Source organism: Ciconia boyciana, chromosome 5 (assembly GCF_034638445.1).
Source record: "Ciconia boyciana chromosome 5, ASM3463844v1, whole genome shotgun sequence".
Lineage (NCBI taxonomy): Eukaryota > Metazoa > Chordata > Aves > Ciconiiformes > Ciconiidae > Ciconia > Ciconia boyciana.
The window spans coordinates 7553063-7572453 of NC_132938.1; the positions used below are offsets into that span (position 1 = coordinate 7553063).

At 44.9% G+C, this 19391-nt stretch overlaps 1 protein-coding gene across 4 annotated transcripts in view; it reads left to right on the top strand.

Moving 5' to 3' along the window:
• The window catches only part of FGFRL1 (fibroblast growth factor receptor like 1), a 185510-nt gene that overhangs the window by 154837 nt on the left and 11282 nt on the right, over positions 1-19391 (top strand). For all 4 annotated transcript variants that reach the window (XM_072862145.1, XM_072862144.1, XM_072862146.1 and 1 more), the window contains 3 exons: positions 9172-9252; positions 14685-14969; positions 18951-19304. In XM_072862145.1, coding sequence (XP_072718246.1) covers positions 9172-9252; positions 14685-14969; positions 18951-19304 — 720 coding nt within the window. The remainder of the gene's footprint in view (positions 1-9171; positions 9253-14684; positions 14970-18950; positions 19305-19391) is intronic.

Genomic DNA, 19391 nt, shown 5'->3' on the forward strand with positions numbered 1-19391 from the left:
CACAGGTCTCATCCTGCATGGACTCAGAAGAGCTGCAAAGTTCTTCTCTATAGATATAGCCAATGGAGATTTTTTTAATGGTCTTCAAGGACTCCTTTTTCATGAACATCCTTTTCTGTTGTGCTTTTTCATTCTTATTGATCATACCGTATCCACAGTAACAGTGAAGGAGTTACTAAAGCTCTCTCTGGGAACTAGATGAGCCAACTTTGGCAAATGGATTTGTAAAATTTCTAGTTCAGCCATAGTTAGACCATTATAATTTTAAATGTTCCAAAGACTGAAGCCAGAAAGCTGCCTGGCAGAAAACGACCTGGGGGTGTTGGTCATCAGCTGCCTGAATATGAGCCAGCAGTGTGCCCAGGTGGCCAAGAAGGCCAGTAGCATCCTGGCTTGTATCAGAAATAGTGTGGCCAGCAGGAGTAAGGAAGTGATTGTCCCCCTGTAGTCGGCACTGGTGAGGCCACACCTTGAATACTGTGTTCAGTTTTGGGTCCCTCACTTCAAGAAAGACATTGAGGTGCTGGAGTGTGTCCAAAGAAGAGCAACGAAGTTGGTGAAGTGTCCAGAGAGCACTTCTTATGAAGAGCAGCTGAGGGAACTGGGGTTGTTTAGCCTGGAGAAAAGGAGTCTGAGGGGAGACCTTACTGCTCTCTACAACTACCTGAAAGGAGGTTGTAGCGAGGTGCGTGTCAGTCTCTTCTCCCAATTAACAAGTGATAGGACAAGAGGAAGTGGCCTCAAGTTGCACCAGGGGAGGTTTAGATTGGATATTAGGAAAAATTTCTTCACCAAAAGGGTTGTCAGGCATTGGAAGAGGCTGCCCAGGGAAGTGGTGGAGTCACCGTCCCTGGAGGTATTTAAAAGACATGTAGATGTGGCAGATAGAGACATGGTTTAGTGGGACTTGCCAGTGTTAGGTTTATGGTTGGACTTGATGATCTTAAAGATCTTTTCTGGCCTAAATGTTTCTATGATTCTGATTCTATGAAATAGAACTTCTTTCTCTTCTGAGTGACTAGCAGATGCCCCTTATGGGAAGCTTCACTTATGTTCAATTTAAATATGCTCATTTTCTATCTGATTATTTGTGTATTAATCCCTTTATATGCCTGAAAGACCCCACTTTTCTGAAGTTCCATCTCTCCACCTTACACATTTACCTCTCTAAGGAAATGTGTGATCCCTTTCCATTCCAAAGTTTTTTAATCAAGCCCAAACAATAAACCACAGCATTCTTTAGTGGTCTGCAAGAGTATGGAGTAGGGATATGTCTATGTTGGACTTCCAGGAGAGATTGCAGTATTAAGGAGGAATTGGTGGTAAAAGAGTTAGTTCAGGTGCTGGTAAGCAGCTTATGCACAGCAGTGGTAGGTTCTCTGTGGGCTGCTAAAACTCTCCAGAGAAGTAGGACTGGTTTGCCTGTGCTGTTGGAGCTAGACTGGTACAATCCCGTAAAATAAACTGGCTCTGATATGTCTATGCTACCCTGTAGTCCCTCCTTCTTTCATTTGGTGGATGCAAGTTAAGTCTTCTTTGGTCTTAAAGCAGTCATTTCTGATATATGTTCACCTGTGTGTTGAGATGTGGGATGCAGCAATAACGACCAATTAAAAGCTTTGTCATCTACAGGTAATAGGATGGGCCTGTACATCATCATAACTTAAAAATGTGAGTTACTGATCTAGCTAGGGACAGAAGTCTTGTTTCTTCACTCCCCAGCCAGGGCTTTGGTCTGTAGACTGTGGAGCCTCTCCAGTGTTTCAGGAGGCAGGTGGGCTGCAAACATTTATTTTGCAAAGCATCCTGCTTACAGAGAGATTCCCAGTGCTGGGGCTGAAGTGAAACCCATGAAAATTTTTGCATGGAAATTCTCATGAAAATGGCCAGAGCTGAAAATACCAAAAAAGCCACTAACACAAACATTTTTTATTTTTATTTTCAGGAAATTCCAGTATCAATACCTCTGGTTATTTTTGGCCCAACTGGAGTCAAAGACAGTAGGCAGTAAAGTCTTCAGTCCCTGTTACAGAGGCAAATTCTCTGCCAGTAACCTTTTAGTTTGTGTTGGTTTTGTTGGGTTTTTTTGAGAAAAGTAGAGTGTTGCTTGGCTATGTGTTCCTCTGAGTGGGTTTCTTCGTTTTCATCTTGAGGGGTTTTGTTTGGCTGGGCCCAAGGAGAGGGTTTTCCTCCGTGAGATCTTTTTTCTTCCCTCCAAATATTCCTGATCACTTTGCTTTCACTGTGCCCTTCCAAGTAAATGCTAAACACATTTCCTGTCTTTTCATAGCATCAGCACAGTTAATACAGTAGGTGACACTGTTAATACAGTAGGCAGGTTAAGGAATGGTGAACTCATGCTCATCTCATGATGAAGGGTTGATGGAGGAACTATGAAAAACATTCAAGATAGTATTCAAGATTTACACCAGGTTTGTGTTAGTGGGATGAGTTCATTGGAGTTTTGTCCTGTCTGCCTCTGGCAGAAAGGAGAGTTCAGAGAGGAGGCTTGCTAAATTAGACCTCAATGATGGGAGAAAATTCAGAATTAGGCAAGATGAGGACTTTGCATCTTAATCTTTTTCATTATTTCAAATCAGCCTTGGGATTCATCTATGGATCACCAGTCCAAAGGCACCTGAAGCCATAATTCAGACCTCACAAAACCACGAAACAAGCTGAAAAATCACAAGATCTCAAAAATGAGTGTTTTGTTCCTTTTCCTCCAGGCTTTTAGGGTGTATTTGTGTAGAGTTCTTCTTTACAATCACAGATGTTAAGAACTGTTATTCAATAACAAAAAAATTAGGTTCTCAAGTAGTCACGTGCCAGGATCAAGGTCCTCCAGAAACACCCCAAATATCACAAGATAAGCAATAAAATCCTGGCAGCTGGCAGTGGTAGCTTTCAGATGGAAATCATGTGGTAGCCAGTTGTTTGGGATGTATTTCCCTGGCCATTGGGGGTTAATACCAGCTGAAATTCTAGTGAAACCTGGAGTGTTAATCCACATTAAGGAGATCTGGGGAAACCAAGTGCCTTAATCCCTGCAAACCCAGTGATAAAGTTGTTACTGCCTGCCTACATATATACCTCATGGACCATTCATCTAGGCATCAGATGAACTGGTCGGGATAGCAGAAGACTCCCTAAAACAAAGTACAGAATGATCTTTCCCTTGTGTTTCCCCTTAAATTCCAGCAAGTATTACAGGAAATCCTGAATTTATCTGAGATAAACTGTAGAGACCTGCTTTTTCAGATTTGACTTACTTTCATGTATGTTTATCTTCTATCTACTGCACCATAAGGACTACTGAAAAATAAGTCCAACGACTTCCTGGTCTAAGTTTATGGTGTGTTCCCACCCCTCAGTTTTACGGGTTAGGCTCAGCAGAACAAATTCTGATTCAACTCCTAGGAAGGCCCAAGACCCATCTCCCACAAGGAACCTGTATTTTGTCACTCACTAGACATTTGCAGCAGCAAAGGACATTGGGCAACAAATATGATGTGCAAATATGATGCATCTGGGTAAACGTGAGAGTCAGCTCTTAAAGCTGGAGTTCAGAGAGATCTCTTTCATTCATCCATGGGAGAAGGCCTCATTATAATTGTTCAAGCCTGACTGGATTACATCACTTTCCCCTTCATTTCACTCCCTCCCTGCTTGCCTCCCTCCTTTTATTTACACCCCTTGTTAGGCGGCAGCGTTGAGCAGGGGCTGCCTTAATGATGCATGCTGATCGCTTCATTCCCCATTGCCCCCCCATCACCTCCCCCAGTGCTTTGAAGTGTGCTCAGGTCTCAGGCTCCAGTTCAGAGGTCACTTTGTTTATTTATGCAAAGCTGGCTCATCTGTGAAATGGGGCTTTCAAGGCCTCTGACATCAAAGACTCCAAAGCTGGTCCCATCAAGTCAGAGCAGGGATGGGCCTTGCATTATAACAAATTAAAGCAACTTTGTGAATCATAGAGAAATACTGCGGCTAGATTTTTGCTTCAAAAATTGGGACTTTTTTTGACTCATAGTTGGATGCTCAGCACATAGTATTGGCCTGAAAACCAGTCATACCCGTTCGGCTAAAACACGAAGCCTTCATGGAGAGTCTGTGGGTAAATAAAATTTGATCCTGGCTCGGTAACAGTCTGTGAATATTTCCCATCAGTTTCTCTCAGAGCCGGACCGTTATGCAGAATTTTCCATTTGTTTTAACTTTTAAGAGGGAATGGAACAATTCTGCTATGGTAATAAACAGTAACTATACCCCGCTTATGTGGCAGTCTTTGTCCCATAGGATCCCCAAAGTGCTTTGTCAATTGATGGAGTTACATACAGAAATCCCTTTTCTGCAGAAATCCAGCCTGCTTTGGGACAGGGGTAGACCAAAAAGACATATGGCAAGCAATATGCATAGAGCATCATGTTTTCTGAGGTGAGAAAGGGCAATTTGGCCCATGACGTCAGCACTGATAATCAGGGCCTCATACACTCAGACGTGTCAAGTCTCATGCAAAACCAATCCCACGACTGCCCCTCTCAGCCCCACCACACACTTCCCCAGCTCGGTGCCAGCATCTCAGTCCTGTGGCATCTCAGACGTAGAAGCCAGCTTGGAACAAGATCCTGAAGCGAGAGAGAGGCAATGGCTGGAGAGCAGCTGGGGATCATGCCACTGGGATGGCATTCCTGAACAACGGGCTGATGCCTCCGGATCCATCCTGGCCCTGTTTTGTATGACCAGGTGCGGTATTTGGAGGGGAAGAGGCTACACGAGTTTTTCCCGTGTCTCCAAGTCTATCACCTGACATGATATCAGAGCCTTCCACTTCAGGTTTCTTGACCAGCCAGCATGCTTTGTAACGCCATGGAACCAAATTGTACAGCGAGGACACCTAAATCATGTATATTTTTTCTTAGCCTCAGATACTCATGACATAAAATTAGTCAGTGATTATTTTTCAAGGCAGGTTTTCCACTTCGTCTTCCAACTGGCTGCTCTCCTAAGCCTGTGATACTGTCCAAGAAGACCAGTACAGGATGACCTTCTAATATAGGTCACAGAAAAGGGAGCTTGTAGGAAACTTCAGCAGCTCATCCTTCTTAGCACTGCCTCTTGCGGTAATCTGCTGGCAGCAAAGCTGGCAGCGCTGCATAGCTGGTCCCTGCTGCCCTTTGGCTGCAGGCTGATTTTTTTATATGTACTTATCACCCTGACCTGCCTGCCTCTGTGGGAGGTGACAAGGGAATGAGTAAGCAATCGGCTTATTAAGTCATTTTTGAATATAGCTAAGACTCATGTGATTTCTGCTACTAACTCATCGTTTTGTATGCTGGTCATACATATCTGAATGTGGCTTGTTTTTTCAGGTCCACTCTCTGTCTAATAAGAATATTGCCACGTCAGTTGCATTTGTAAAGCTTGGGTTGAAATGCAAACAGCAGGTCTTCAGATCTGGCACTATTAACCAGACTTCAGACTGCAGGTTTGGGCTGAACCAGATGCCTCTGAACTTTCAGGAAATTTGGCTTTGCTTTCAGTGTCATAGATCCCTCCCTAGGAGTGAGCAGGCTGACCAAAGTGTGTTTGTGGTACAGAAGGGTATCCATCCTTGCTAGCACAGGGACTAGAACAACTGCAAAAGTGTTTCCCTACCCTAGGAAACCACTTGATATTAAAATTAAAAAAATGAGAAAGTTTTTCAAAACAGGGAGAGACAGATTCTTTCCATGACACCACAGTACTAACTTTGGATGGGGCAGGTGGAAGTCAAATCTTGGTGATATCTGAATTAGACAGGGGTCTTCCATCCTAAGGGGTTCCTGAGATATCCGTCTCCCACAGTGCTGTTCCACTTTATGTAATAATAAGCTCTTTTTTGGCTCTCCGAGACCACAGTTCACAGCTTAAGACACTCACCCAAGGTGCAGGAGGGGAGGTTCAAATCCCTCTCTGAATGCAGCAGAAGAGGGACTTGACCCTGGGTCACTCACATCCCAGGTTAACACTTTATCGTTGTATCACCAGCTATTCTGCTGCCTCACTCACACTCTTAAGTGTGACTGGAGATTCCTGGGCTTCAGGAAATTTTCCCACAATGAGTTTCATCCAATTTCTGAATCTCATGAATCAGCTTTTTTCCTACAGTTCTCAAGTGTGAGTTCGTTCAGATACAGTCATGCTGAAGGTAGGAGCCCAGTTCGCTGCATGCTGCAGCTGGAATGGAGACTGCTGTAACATCCCTCACCCAGTGTGCAGCTCTGGGGATGGGAAGGAGTAGTTTTGCTCTACATGAGTTTCCATGTTTATGACATTTTGCCCCCACCACCAAGACTTCTGGTATGTATTGTTGTTAACGTTACCACATTCCTAACAAAAGTGAAACCGTTCCAGTGGTTCTAAAACAACATGTATAAATGCATGCAGTTATTTGTTTCGGTCTTGCTCTTCTGCCAAATTATTTATTTCATAGGCTCAGCATGGTGGCATTAGTTATCCTGATCTCTTCCCCCCAAAATGTTTTTTTCTGGGTTTGGTAGGTTACTCCGCAGGTTTGCAATTTGGCAGGATAACAACCGAAGAAGCATCTTCACAGGATCAAACAGATTCAGAGCAATTTTACTTACATCAAAAGCTTGGCAGAGTGTCAAGAGGTGTTGAGAACGCCAGTCAGTCCTTGTGTGTAGGCAGGAGGAGCGCACATGGGCTGACATACTGTAACATGAGGCAGGAGGCAAGGGAGGATATACTGCTCTTTGCACATCAAGCTGAGTAGGATTAAGATATAATTGACAGAACATCGCCACTTAAACATCTTAACCACTTTTAAGATATTCAGCAGTTAACAATGGGCAGGAATCCTACATCTCTGACTACAGTTTTTCTTTCTTCTCTGTTACTCAGTACATTTTTCTAATTGTGCTAAGGGATTTACTGAGTTCTCTGTCAGAGAGCATCCAAGGTTTCGTTAATAGCACTACTGATATTTATGTGAAAAACTGTACAAGTGCCAGAAGATAATCGATTCAGTATTTTGACTGAAAGGAGACAATCTGTCATATGCAAGCCATGACATATAATGGGTATATTTGTATTGCCTGCATTTGGTTTGGCAAGGCTGTAAAAATATACTTGTAAAAGGCAACACATGGGTTACTCGCCTCCTCTGTAACCCAGGCTGCGGGCCAGCCTCGGCAGAGCCTGGACAGTACATTTGCACTCACGGCACTGCGCGAGAGTTGATGTTTCCTGAGTGTGACTGCATTTCACGCTGCTTCCCTGTGGTTTGGGCTGGCAGCTGGCTGGAGCCCCCAGGAAAGCCTCCGGATTTCCAGCGATGGACAGAGGGCGAGAAGGAGGTGGGAAGGGGCAGTCGGCTGGAGTGAGCTGCTGAAGTAAGAGCACGGCGTGCTGCTGCCCTGAAAGTTTTCTTTTCCCCTCGAAGCGACAGCTGCACATACCTCCGGGGGAAACTGTGCCGAAGTAACCACAAGGAGAAGGGAAAAATCTGTCAGGGGCGAGGGGGGACAAACCCATATGGCATTGCAGCCTCTCTGCTTAAGGGACAGCAGCAAACGAGATTGGAGCATGTGTCAGCATAAAATGCCCCATGCTGAAGAGGCAGGATGATTTTTCAAAATAGCAGAAGCTGGGGTGAGGATGGGGTTAAACACACGTTCCTCTCGCACAGAGACTGCACACAAATTTACACACCAGGCACTGTTTAAGCACAACTCAACTTCTAAAACAACTGTAAATAACAGCTCTACTATTTGTACATTTGGGGGGGGGACATGCTCGTGTGTAAGCTGAGATAAGTTTTTCCTCTCTGCCATAGAGATTGCAGCAAGAAATTTCCTCTCTTTTGCTCATGAGACCTTTTTCTTATGGGTTTTAGGAGTTGGGCATTTGGAGGGATTCATTCTTTAGATCAGATGTTTCCACTTCTCTGGATTATTTTTTTTACACCATTGTGGAGTAGTTTCTTACTGAGGTGAACTTTTCCCCAACCTTCACCTGACCTATCTCTGAAAATCAAACTTCACACACTTCAGTGCACTTTAGCTAGGAGCTGAGTAGCACTTGATCAAGAGCTTCACCTCAAATCCAGCTGCTGTACGGGGATGTGCCGCTTGTAGAGCACAGAAGTAGCCTTGGAAGAGCCATACTTTGCTGTGCCATCACCTGCAGGTGTCCAAAGTCCCTCAGGGGGACCCCCCTCCTTGTGTGATGCATTGCTATAAGAGGATGCTCTGAGCTGAGCGCTTGCACAGTAGAGGTCAAGCTGTTACTGGAGGAGGAAGAAGCTTCACATCTGGGCACTGCAGAGGTGTGAGGCCACCAGCATCACCCGGGTTGCAGAAGGAGGCTCAGGGCACTCTTCTGCTCCCTTGGCCCTCGTGAAGACCTTGTAGGTGGCCATATCACAGTGGCAATTTGAGGTGGGGGCTGCTGGAGAGATGGGGGTTTCACCTTGTGGTGATTTCTATTTCTCCTAGCAGTACAGGGCACAGAGTTGAGACCTTGATGCTGCTCTGTAGTAGTGGTATAGACAACTAGAGTGATAAGGGACAAAGTGGTGTGTTGTCGATACAGGTGGATGAGTGGTCTTAATTAAAAGAAAAAAAAACAAAAACACGAACAGCTTTTCAATTCAGTATTGCTTTCTGCAGCCGTAGCTTTGCATTCAGCATCCCTTGAGGGCTCATTTGACCCCAGGGATGATTTTGTATGGAAACTGAAAGGCGAATTAGCGGCCCCAATTCCACTGCTTGTGCTCTGTGTGACTGATCACATAAGTCTTTCCCCACCTCCTAGGTTCAATTATCTGTAATTTTGATTTATACCATTATTTGCATAGAAGGTACAACATATCAGCTCCTCCTAGGGAACAGCAACCTGTAAACATAAACAAAGAGGCTTTTGTCGGCTATTAATGGAAACATTGATTAATCTCCCATTGCTTTGGTAGCCTGCCGAAAAGCTCATAAAGCAGCAAACTAAATAGTTCATTAAACTGGCCAGGCTGTAAGTGCCAGGATGTGGATGCCAAATGTATGTTGAATGTGTTTCAGCTGCATGGTGCCTCCAGGAGGAAATGCAAACACTTGTTATTGTACTGCTATGCTGCAGGAGACCTTCTTAACATCTTCCCTTTCCTTTTCTTTGCAGATGATGCCAGCTCAGGAAAGGATAGCCAGGTACCTGAAGGCTCCAATGGAGAATATGAAGATCATTCTGGGAAGCAATGGGGTAAGCAGTGCATGTTTTTTGGTTTTCCTCGGTTCTTGGTTCAGTGCTGTTCACGCAGCACATTTCTCAGTTGCTGAAGGAAAGGAAAGTCAGAGTGACTGGAGTTAGTTCTCCCTACAGATGGTCAAATAATAAACAGAGCATCAGCTGAACATGTCGGTGTGAATGGATTCCATCCAAGGGTCCTTCTGCGAAATGCAGCCCGTGGTCCGCTCTAGGGCCCCCTGCCATATACCCCAGCATGGTTCTCCCTTGCATTTGTTTTTCTGGGCAGTGACTTTCTTTTGCATGTGCAGCTATTATAGCTTTCATAGACTGTCTATAAAAGGCATATTAACTTTTACAGCAATGTTTCCAAAAGCCTTCAGTGCCAACATAACACTGCTCCCACTGAGGGCAAATGGGAGGTCTGACTTCACTTCAGGCTAATTAGCATTAGGCCAAAGCTGAGTGTTTTTTAAAATTACGCTCTCTTTTAGACACCTGCATGAACTTCTCTAAGCCCTGGACTGTTCAGGCACAGGATTTTGATGCTGTTGCAGAGCTTTGGGGTACTGCTAAAATCTCACTTGGAACAGGTTCTGAATCACCGCAAGACTTGCAGCTCCAAAGTTTGGTCCAAGCACTCCTTGAAGGACAATAAGTTGTCAGGCTGATGCCAAACAGCTTTTGGCCATTACTGACAGGAGTGCAATGTGAGTTTATGACCTCGAGGGATGAAGCACAGCATTTCCATTTTGCTCTTGCAGTACATCCCTCCGTTTAATTTTATAATACAGAGATGGCTTTGTACCACATTCGTGGCTAGGGAGTAACCTCACAGCAATGTTAGGGGTGGAACCTGTCAAGCTTTCACCATATGAGTCCTCACCACTTGAGCTGAGGCCAGTTTTCTTCAGGAGCTGGCAAACAAGGGATGTGGTGTGCTGCAGCGTAGACCAGTCCACACCTGGAGGAGCAGTGCCATAACAGCTTTGAATTACAGATTAATCTGAGACTGAGCTTGTTCTGGGAGAGGAAGGTAACCTCCACTAATTCTGGAAAAAGATGGCAACATTTTAGAGCTAGAGAAAGGATGGCTTAGATAACCGACAGGTCAGGAGTCCTTCAGGAGGGATTCAGCAGCTAGCAAGAAAAGTTGCCATTTCTCCACTCTTCATTACCCTGGTGGACAGGGCAGACATTGAATGCCATGGCAGATGTGCTCCTGGTAGAGCTGGTGGGTAATGGATCAATACATCAATAATATTATGAAAAAAGATGTAAGCACTACCAAAATTATTAGGCATTGACAATCTCATATCAGATTGTGTCTTACTCTGTGCTGCCCCTGCCGAGTCCTTCTTTGTGCTACAGCATGTTCCTGCACCTCTGCTTTTTCCCCATTCCCTCCCTCCTGTCTCCTCTCCCCAAGCAAGGAAATGGCTGGGGCAGGCCATGCGCACTCCCAAGCCATATCCATCCAGCAGTTTTCACCAGCAAAGTGCTGGTGTGAGCTGGTGTGCAGCGAGGGTCAGTGTGTGTCTGCAGGGCTCTGGAGGATAATGGGTGAAGGAGCAGTTTGTGTTTGCAGAGTCCTGGGCCCTAGAGAAGTGGGAGAGGAGAAGCATGGTAAAAGAAAGCTCCATTTTGCTTTCCAGCTACCATCATGGAGTGGTGTTGCTGGGCAGAGGTCCTGTCCCCATCAAGAGCAGGGAGCTGATGTGGGGAAAGGTAGATACCACCATCCACATCTTCCCACAGTTGACTGAGCTCTCATTCAAAAGCCTTGAAAGTATTTCAATACTTAGTCGTATTGTGACACTTTTTTGTATAAGTATCATGAAAGCTTGAAGTGGTACTGACTGTCACTATGTGGAGGTAATTGTGGCGGGTCGCAGCAGACTACGTGTTTGAGCTAACTACCTCCCTTTGTATGAGCAACGTCTGACAGGAGCCTCTGGGACTAATCCATGCACCTCGAGGTGTCCCACAGGGAGAGCTGAATTCCTTCCCAGGTCTTTGTGCTGACAGCCTTCTGTTTCATTTAATTTTCATTAGCTTGAATAAATCTTCATGGTAAACAGCATTTCAGCAAGGAACCCGTACACAACACTGTCTCTTTGTCCCCATCCACTTGTGTTTTCTCTTGCTCTTGTGTGTGGCATAATTTATACTGTACAAATGTGCGGTTCATGTTTATGAAGCAAACGCCAAGTGATGTGGAGGAGAACAAGCATGTCAAGTATAAATAACACAGAGGCACTTTGTAATGGCCTTCGCTGGCACTCCAACAAGCAAAACTTCTGTAAATGGTACAGATTTGGGGACAGACATTTACTAGCACCAACTCAAAAGAGACTTTTTCTGCCTCTCTCACGCTGCTGCTTCTCCCTCTTTCTCCTTTGTGCTTGCTGGGTCTCTTTTTCTCTCTCATGTGTGTGTCTCTGTCTTTCTCCTTTTTTGTTAACTGGCTTTTCTAAACTTGTCCAATTCAGGCTTTTGTCAAGGAAACATTCAGGACTGTGTAAATGGGATCTGGTTTCAGCATATTGCACACAGCCTGGAGTACCTTTTGAGACCACATAATCACTTAACCTTCTCTAAACAGAAGAAGAAAGAAAGACAGAAAGAGCCAAAGTTTAGCTTTACCTGTAGTTTGGTATGTGTCTGGGCAACAATGTACGAGGAGTGAATGCAAAATTCCAGACAGATTCACGGGAGTCGCAGTGGGAGGAAAACCAGAAATGTTATAGGCCTGCTTTTTTGGGAGGAAAGAGTTTCTGTCTTGCAATGCCCTTACTGAGCAGGGACACCACCATATCCTTCTGAAATACTGCTGTGGAAGCAGGGGAGAGGTAGGGGAAGGTGAGAGCTTAGAGTCACTGACTTCACTCTTCACTCTGCGTGGACAGTGTGACTGTCCTGTCTCCAGCCTGCTCTTTGATATGTTAGTCCCAGCCCAGGAATCCCATCCAGCAAGAATCTACCCCTACCTGGACCTGCAGTTCCTGGTCTCGGAGTAAATTACTGCCATATTAGAGGATAACTGTTTAGACCCATTTCACAGCTGGTTCTTGAGCTCCCCAGGCACCTTGCAGACATTTACTCAATTTCCACATTGACAGCCCACATTGACATTCTGATAACAGAATGTCTCCCTTGGCTCAGGCTTAAACTTTGGCATGTCATTGCTCACAACGTGCAGCTCTGACAGGGTTAATTGTCTCTCTGGGAGGGTGATTGTTTTTGCTGAGAGGGGGGCCTCCTCTTGCAGCAGACCCCCAAGGGAATACCCAGCAATTTACACACCACGACCTGTGGAGTGGGTTAGTATGTCACACTTGCTGCTCAGCTGTCATGGCAAGGACTTTCAGTGCCGGAGTTGCTCCGGTTCATTAGATTACACATGAAAGCCTCTGTATGGAGAGCAAAGCATTTCTGAGCAAGAGTTTGAAATAACATGAAAGGGCTGGGACCCAAAATGACAGCCAAGGGGGGCAAGGGAAGGCTGCGGAGGCAGATGGTTTCCCCTACAGAAAAGGACTCTGAAGAGAGGGGTATGCCAAAGGGTGTCTTCTTCCAAGAGGGAGGGATGTTGGGCAAGGCTGCAGGGGGGTGAGGAGTAAGGGATATGTTCACAGGCCTCTGAGGGCAATGGCTGCCATTCCCCAGTGCTTGGACAGAAGAAGCTGCAGACCAGCCTCCTCCATCCAGCAAAGCTCCACTATAGTGCGCATCCCAGAGCTTCTGGCCCTCAGCACTGGGCAGCAGGGCTGGCTGTCTAGTAGAGAGTCCCACCGTGCTGCCCTGTAGCTAACTTCCCTGATACCTGAAGCACAATGTTCTCAGCTTGCTTTGGTGTGTTATTGAGGTCGTGGCTTTCCAGTTGCCGTTGGTGAAGGCCAGTGGCTGATGGGCATAATTCAACCCAGTGTGCCACAGAGCAGGCTGCTCATTACCTATTTCTCTTATTTCCCAAGAAAAGGATCAGGGAGGGTTTACCAGGGAGTGCAAAAATGCAGGGTGACTGCCCTTTGGAGCTGAAGAGTAAGATCACAGTAAACAAGAAATAGGGTTCAAAAGCAGGGGGAGAAACTTGTTGTGGAAAAGCTGAATGCACTCAGAGGAGAAACTGGCTTTGCCAAAATAAAAAAAGAAGACAGGTGAATTTGGCAGGAGTATTTTGGATGTAGGGAGAGAGTGCCAAGTGGGAGTCAGAAGTGGTGTTAATCTGAGCGGGAGACTGCAGTTAGAAGTGCCCCTGGACTGGCATTGCATAATTAAAGTAACCGATAAATTTGTAATTTCTTTTAATTTCTTAATTACAGGATACTATTTGACAAGCTTTTGCCTTGCAACAGATCATGTTCTATTGTTTCAACTGTCTTAAAAGTTTTTGCAAAGATGTTTTTCTTTCTGTTGATTAGTTAAACCAACTCATGACTTTACAGGAAAACTCTCTGCAATGTCAGTAAAGGTACTAGGGTGTAAAGGTGCCACTTCTTTTCCCTCTGGAATTCTGACATAATCTGAATTAAAGTTAGGTGCAGTCGAGGGTATAAGTTTCAAATTTTGCCAGGTAGGGACCTTGCATTTCTCTAGTGTTCTTGTCGCTGCCGTTAGAAATATTGGTGATTTCCTTGCTAAGATGAGGTGACTATCTTAATCCATGATTCTGTCCACCAGCAGCTATTGCTTCGGAGTCTCCATTTTTGGGATGGACTGGCATGGGGTATTTTCTAACAAACTCAAGGGTTTTTTATTGGTTCTTTCCATTTGTTTCTTTGCTTCTTTGGGCCTTTCATTGTGAATGCTTCATAAATTAATGTTGAATAAATTGCATACATTTGAGTTCAGATCAATATACAAAAGTCTGGCACACTTCTAAGACTTTCCTACATATTAAAAAGGTGTTGACTGTTCTTAAGTCCCATTAAAGCCAGTGAGAACTAAGGGGCAAAACATCTTCAGAAAATTAAGTTTCAAGTGACCAGCAAAAGATTGAGAAAATGGTCAGCCTGACAGGATTCTGAGGTTTTTCCTTTGGTCTTGGCTAAGGGCTTGCATTTGTGGCATGGAATATGGTAACAATTATAATGTGATTATGGGGCCGCATTTTGGCTTCAGCTACAGTAGCATGATTTTGGTACTATTTTGTGAGATGGTCTGATGCAGTTGCCTTACGGACACTGAGAAGTTCCAGGGTTGTGCTATGCAGAAGGCTAATGTGGTGGCCATAGCAGTCCAGTAGACTGCATTCAAATGCATCAGGCTGGATGGTGTCTCCTTTCTAAGGAAATCAGTTTGAGCTGATATGAGAGAGAGTGATACACTGGTATGTATGGGGCTGCTGGGTGCCTCTCAAGCAAATTTGGCCATAACACTTGACAGCAGTATCCTTCTTTGCATGCCCTTTGCTCACCACAGTCAATTTTTCATGCCTTTTGCAGCCCGGCCTAGGTTCACGCAGCCTGCCAAGATGAGACGGAGAGTGATCGCCCGTCCTGTCGGCAGCTCCATCCGCCTGAAGTGCGTGGCCAGCGGGAACCCACGGCCTGACATCACATGGCTGAAGGACAATAAGCCCCTCACGCCCCAAGAGATTGGGGAGAACAAGAAGAAGAAGTGGACGCTGAACCTGAAGAACCTGAAGCCAGAGGATAGTGGGAAATACACCTGCCGAGTGTTTAACAAAGTTGGAGAAATCAATGCAACATACAAAGTTGAAGTAATCCGTAAGTGTGGCCTCTGGGGTGGAAAGGCAGGGAGGGAGCTTTGAGAAGGGGGCTGGCTGAGTAAGGACAGTGTGATGGCAAGTGTGTAGTGCCGATAGCTGGACACAGAAATGGGGAAGTGTTAAAAACATCAGCAGAAACAGAAAACATTACTGAAACTCTAGAATAAACCTAACATCTGAGCAAGACAAAGTAGCAACAATACAATTTATTAGCTGAAATGAGGAGAGATACTTGGGAAACAATCATCTCTAAGGGCACCTGGATGGTAAAAGTTCACCATTTCCCAGTGCAGTCTTACACTACCAACAGAGTCAATTCAAGGACAGACTGAGAACTGAGAAAGCCCTTTTATGTACCATAGAGGAGGGGGTGGAAATATTTAGGATGGCCCAGTTTACTGTATCAGAGTGTTAATAAGGTGAAACCAATCAACTGAAAATTTAGTCTAGATAGCTGTAATAGGAGGCCCACTTCATTAGAGAAATCTCCCAAGGGAATTAGCAGAAATCTTATGACTAGAGTGATTAGCCAGACAAGGCTTTAGGGCCAGATTTTAAAAAAGATTTGGCCATCTGAAGGTTCAGGTGGGTACAAATGAGATTCTAAAAAAAAAAGAAAATCCCACTAGGGTCCTGTGTGTATCTTTAAATGCCTACATAGCTTTAAGGATTCAACCCTTAGAAGATGAGCTGTGGGGGATTACCCTGCATTGTGGTAGGGTAGAGTAAATTGCTCTTCTTACTGTCTAGCTATTCTGATTCTTGGTCTCTAATCTCCTGTTTCCCCTATTATTACTGAAGCTAATTATACTCAAATTGTACCTAAGTCTACCAGAGAAGGGCTCTTATTCTTAAATCATTGTGCTTTGTCTATGACATCATCATAAGTTGTCATGGAAATGATTACAGAACACCAACTCAAGAAAGTGGAGAAGATGAGCTGAGTGGAGGGAAGATTGAATAGCCTTCATTAATGAGGAGCAGGGGCATGGAAGGCTATTTCCAGCCACATGGAAAGCATGTTGTTTGTCTGTCTGTGCATACATTTTAGCATGAGAAAGGTTATCCCAGTGTGAAAGATTGTTCTTAAAGGTAAAGATCTGTTCTCTGATAAGTCCTTTCTCTAGAATCACAGGAATTAAAAGCACATGTGGGGAGCTCTGTTGGGCTCCAAAGGCACAAACCTGCTGGACATCTGGGATTGATAAAGATGCAGCTGTGTGGAGACAGTAAAAACATGTGTTTACACTAAAACCAGGAGCAGAGACAGGGAAATGAATCAAGCCCCATCCTAATGGCAGCTGTGGCATTTTCACTTCATCAAAACCAGACAGCACCAGGAACAAACCCCTTTCTGTGTCCCTGTTTATCTTGGTTTTTATCAACTTAAAGATGTATGTAACCTTTGTTTTCATTAGCTTTTGCTGGCTAGGAGTGAAAACAGTAACCAAAGCTGGAACCAGAGTCAAGGAGATAAGGGCATTAAGCAGTTTTCAGACATCTTTCTATTTTTAACATCATTCTGTGGAGCATTACAGGTTTTATTCAATTTCCTCCTTTTTTTTTTCCCTCTGAGCCTCCACTCTCAAGTCCTGCTTATCTGAGTCTCAGTCTCCCCAGCTGTGATTCCCGCTTGTAGTCCCAAGGCAAAGCCTATAGAGACCACTGTGTTGTTTTTGTTTCCCAAGAACATCTTTAGAGCCCTCATTATTAAAAGTATCCTGACTTTTTGAAAGAGGGTCCATTGTTCCTTCCTCTCACCCCACAGCCAGTGGGAGTTGTTTTGTTTCATGCTCAGTCCAAAAGTGTTTGCCATCAAAAGCGGTTGATGATTGCCAGCAGTTACCACCCACTGTGATACCATAATTTCTCTCTGTGCCTAGGATAGAGGTTTGCAGTACCTCCTTGTCTGGAAACTGTGACTGATTTCTCTGATGCTAGCACTAAAAAAAGTCCAAACATTCCTCAGAATGAGAGATATATTTTTCCTTTGACTTTACGTGGTGTTGACACAACGTAAGGCTTACGATCATGCTGGAAAGCATGGTCTTGTGAACCTCTTGTGTTTGATTTCCTTTCCTACCATCTTGTTTCATTTATCAGCTGAGACTTGAGGCAAAAAATTTTGTGACAAAGGAAAGATTTTGTTATTGGCTAGAAAAGCAAAAGCCTTCTGAGCTCTTCCTACTCAAACATTTGCTCCATAGTGAGTGTGGGGACAATTAGACTGAAGAAAGAAATAATAAAAGCAGGGAGGTGAGCATGAAGTGAAGATCTTCCTCACCGGTGGTGCCTGTGGTCTCAGCTCCCCCAGCAGTGGATGTCATGGCATGGGATGGCTTCCAGTAGAGTTTGGTCCCTATGGGCAGCTACCAGGCCCAGCAAACAGAGATGACAGATATCTCCTGAAGGACTCCCAGACAAAAGATGAGACAATATCCAAAGCCTGACATTAGTTCATGAAAGAAGGGGCCTTTTCCCATCCAATTTTGTCTGTCCTTAAGGAACATTTGGGAAGACCAAAAGGAGAAGGAACATGCCTTACCCCGCCCCTCACTGTCCCCAGACTGGGGGTAGCCACAGTGGTTCTGGTGTGGACTCTCCATAGATACGTACTTGTAAATAATCTGGTAAAAAACTGAGGTTGTGTCTGAGAATACATAAGGTTCTGTCATATTCACCTGTAAATTGCACCCTACCAGAGATGGTGGTAAGAGACACAACATCACAGAATCACAGAATGGCTGAGGTTGGAAGGGACCTCTGGAGGTCATCTGGTCCAACCCCCCCTGCTCAAGCAGGGTCACCTAGATCTGGTTGCCCAGGACCATGTCCAGACGGCTTTTGAGTACGACCAAGGATGGAGATGCCACAATCTCTCTGCGCAACCTGTGCCAGTGCTCAGTCACCCTCACAGTCAAAAAGTGTTTCCTGATGTTTAGTGTTTCCTTTAGTGTTTCAGTTTGTGCCCATTGCCTCTGTTCCTGTCACTGAAAAAAGCCTGGCTTCACCTTCTTTACACACTCCCTTCAGGTATTTATAAACATTGATAAGATATCATCAGGGTCAATATAAAGTGAACATTTACAGTGAAATAATCCACTTCATTTGTGTTCAGACCTGTACTATTGCCCAAATTTAATCCTGAAATGGGTTTTGGCCTTTATGGCTAGTATCAGGCCATTTATCTTCCTCTGGTCAGGGCTCAAGAAAGATCACTGCAGCCTTTGACCCTGTAGGTCAAGGTACATCATTAAGATCCCATTATTCTGAGATATGGTCCCTGAGACAAGGGGATAAGTGGGAGTACAAGGAAGGATGGCCCTTTTTGTCGTCTCATAGCTGCAGCGTACAGCAAGGGAATGAGGAAATTCAGCAGTCCAGACTGGACTTACAAGACTTGCCAAGAAGCAGAAAGGCCAGGTCTAACATGTGTGGTGCTGAGTAATACCACTGCAAACTGGGTACCCAAATATAAATGCTTCATGAGTGACCTGAGAGAGCAGAAATACAACAAAGACAGAAAAACCTTCTATAGGAGATTCTTAGGATCCTGTTTGCTTAGCAGTTAGGAGGTTGTTCAGTGTACAGAAGAGAGGGCTGAAGAAAATCTTCCAAAATATAAGGGCTAAGAGGGAGAGCAAACTTTTCTCCAGGTCTGATGCAGATAGAGTAACTAACTTCCTTCTTAGAAACAGGAAGATTCAGGCTGAGCATGGGAAAAGACTTGCTAAGCCTCAGACAATGGAGTAGTTGTCTGGAGAGACTGGAGACCATCTACCATTAGAGGCTTTGGAAGAGGCTGGGCAAATTTATATCAGGAGAGTTTTGCAGAAATCTCAGCCTGCCTTAGGGCAGGGAGTTGGACTAGGCAATTATTTTGCATCCCTCCTACACCTTTTTCCTATGTTTCTGCAATCACAAGTTAATGAGATTGGCAAACACCTTTTTCCATGGCGCTCCCTGTGTTTTTGTGCAGAGAGGACGAGGTCCAAGCCCATCCTGACAGGGACGCACCCTGTCAACACAACAGTAGACTACGGTGGGACCACGTCCTTCCAGTGCAAAGTCCGCAGTGATGTCAAACCCGTCATCCAGTGGCTGAAAAGGGTGGAGTATGGCACAGAGAGCAAGTACAACTCAACCATCGATGTTGGGGGACAGAAGTTCGTTGTGCTGCCCACGGGGGAGGTCTGGTCCCGTCCCGATGGTTCCTACCTGAACAAACTGATGATTACTCGAGCCAAGGAAGAGGACGCAGGGATGTACATTTGCCTAGGGGCAAACACCATGGGCTACAGCTTTCGCAGCGCTTTTCTCACCGTCCTGCCAGGTGAGTTATGCCTTTTTTTCCCCCCATCTGAACCAATAGTCTGCATCATGGTATTTATTAACACAACTGCTGATGTCCATCGGGCTC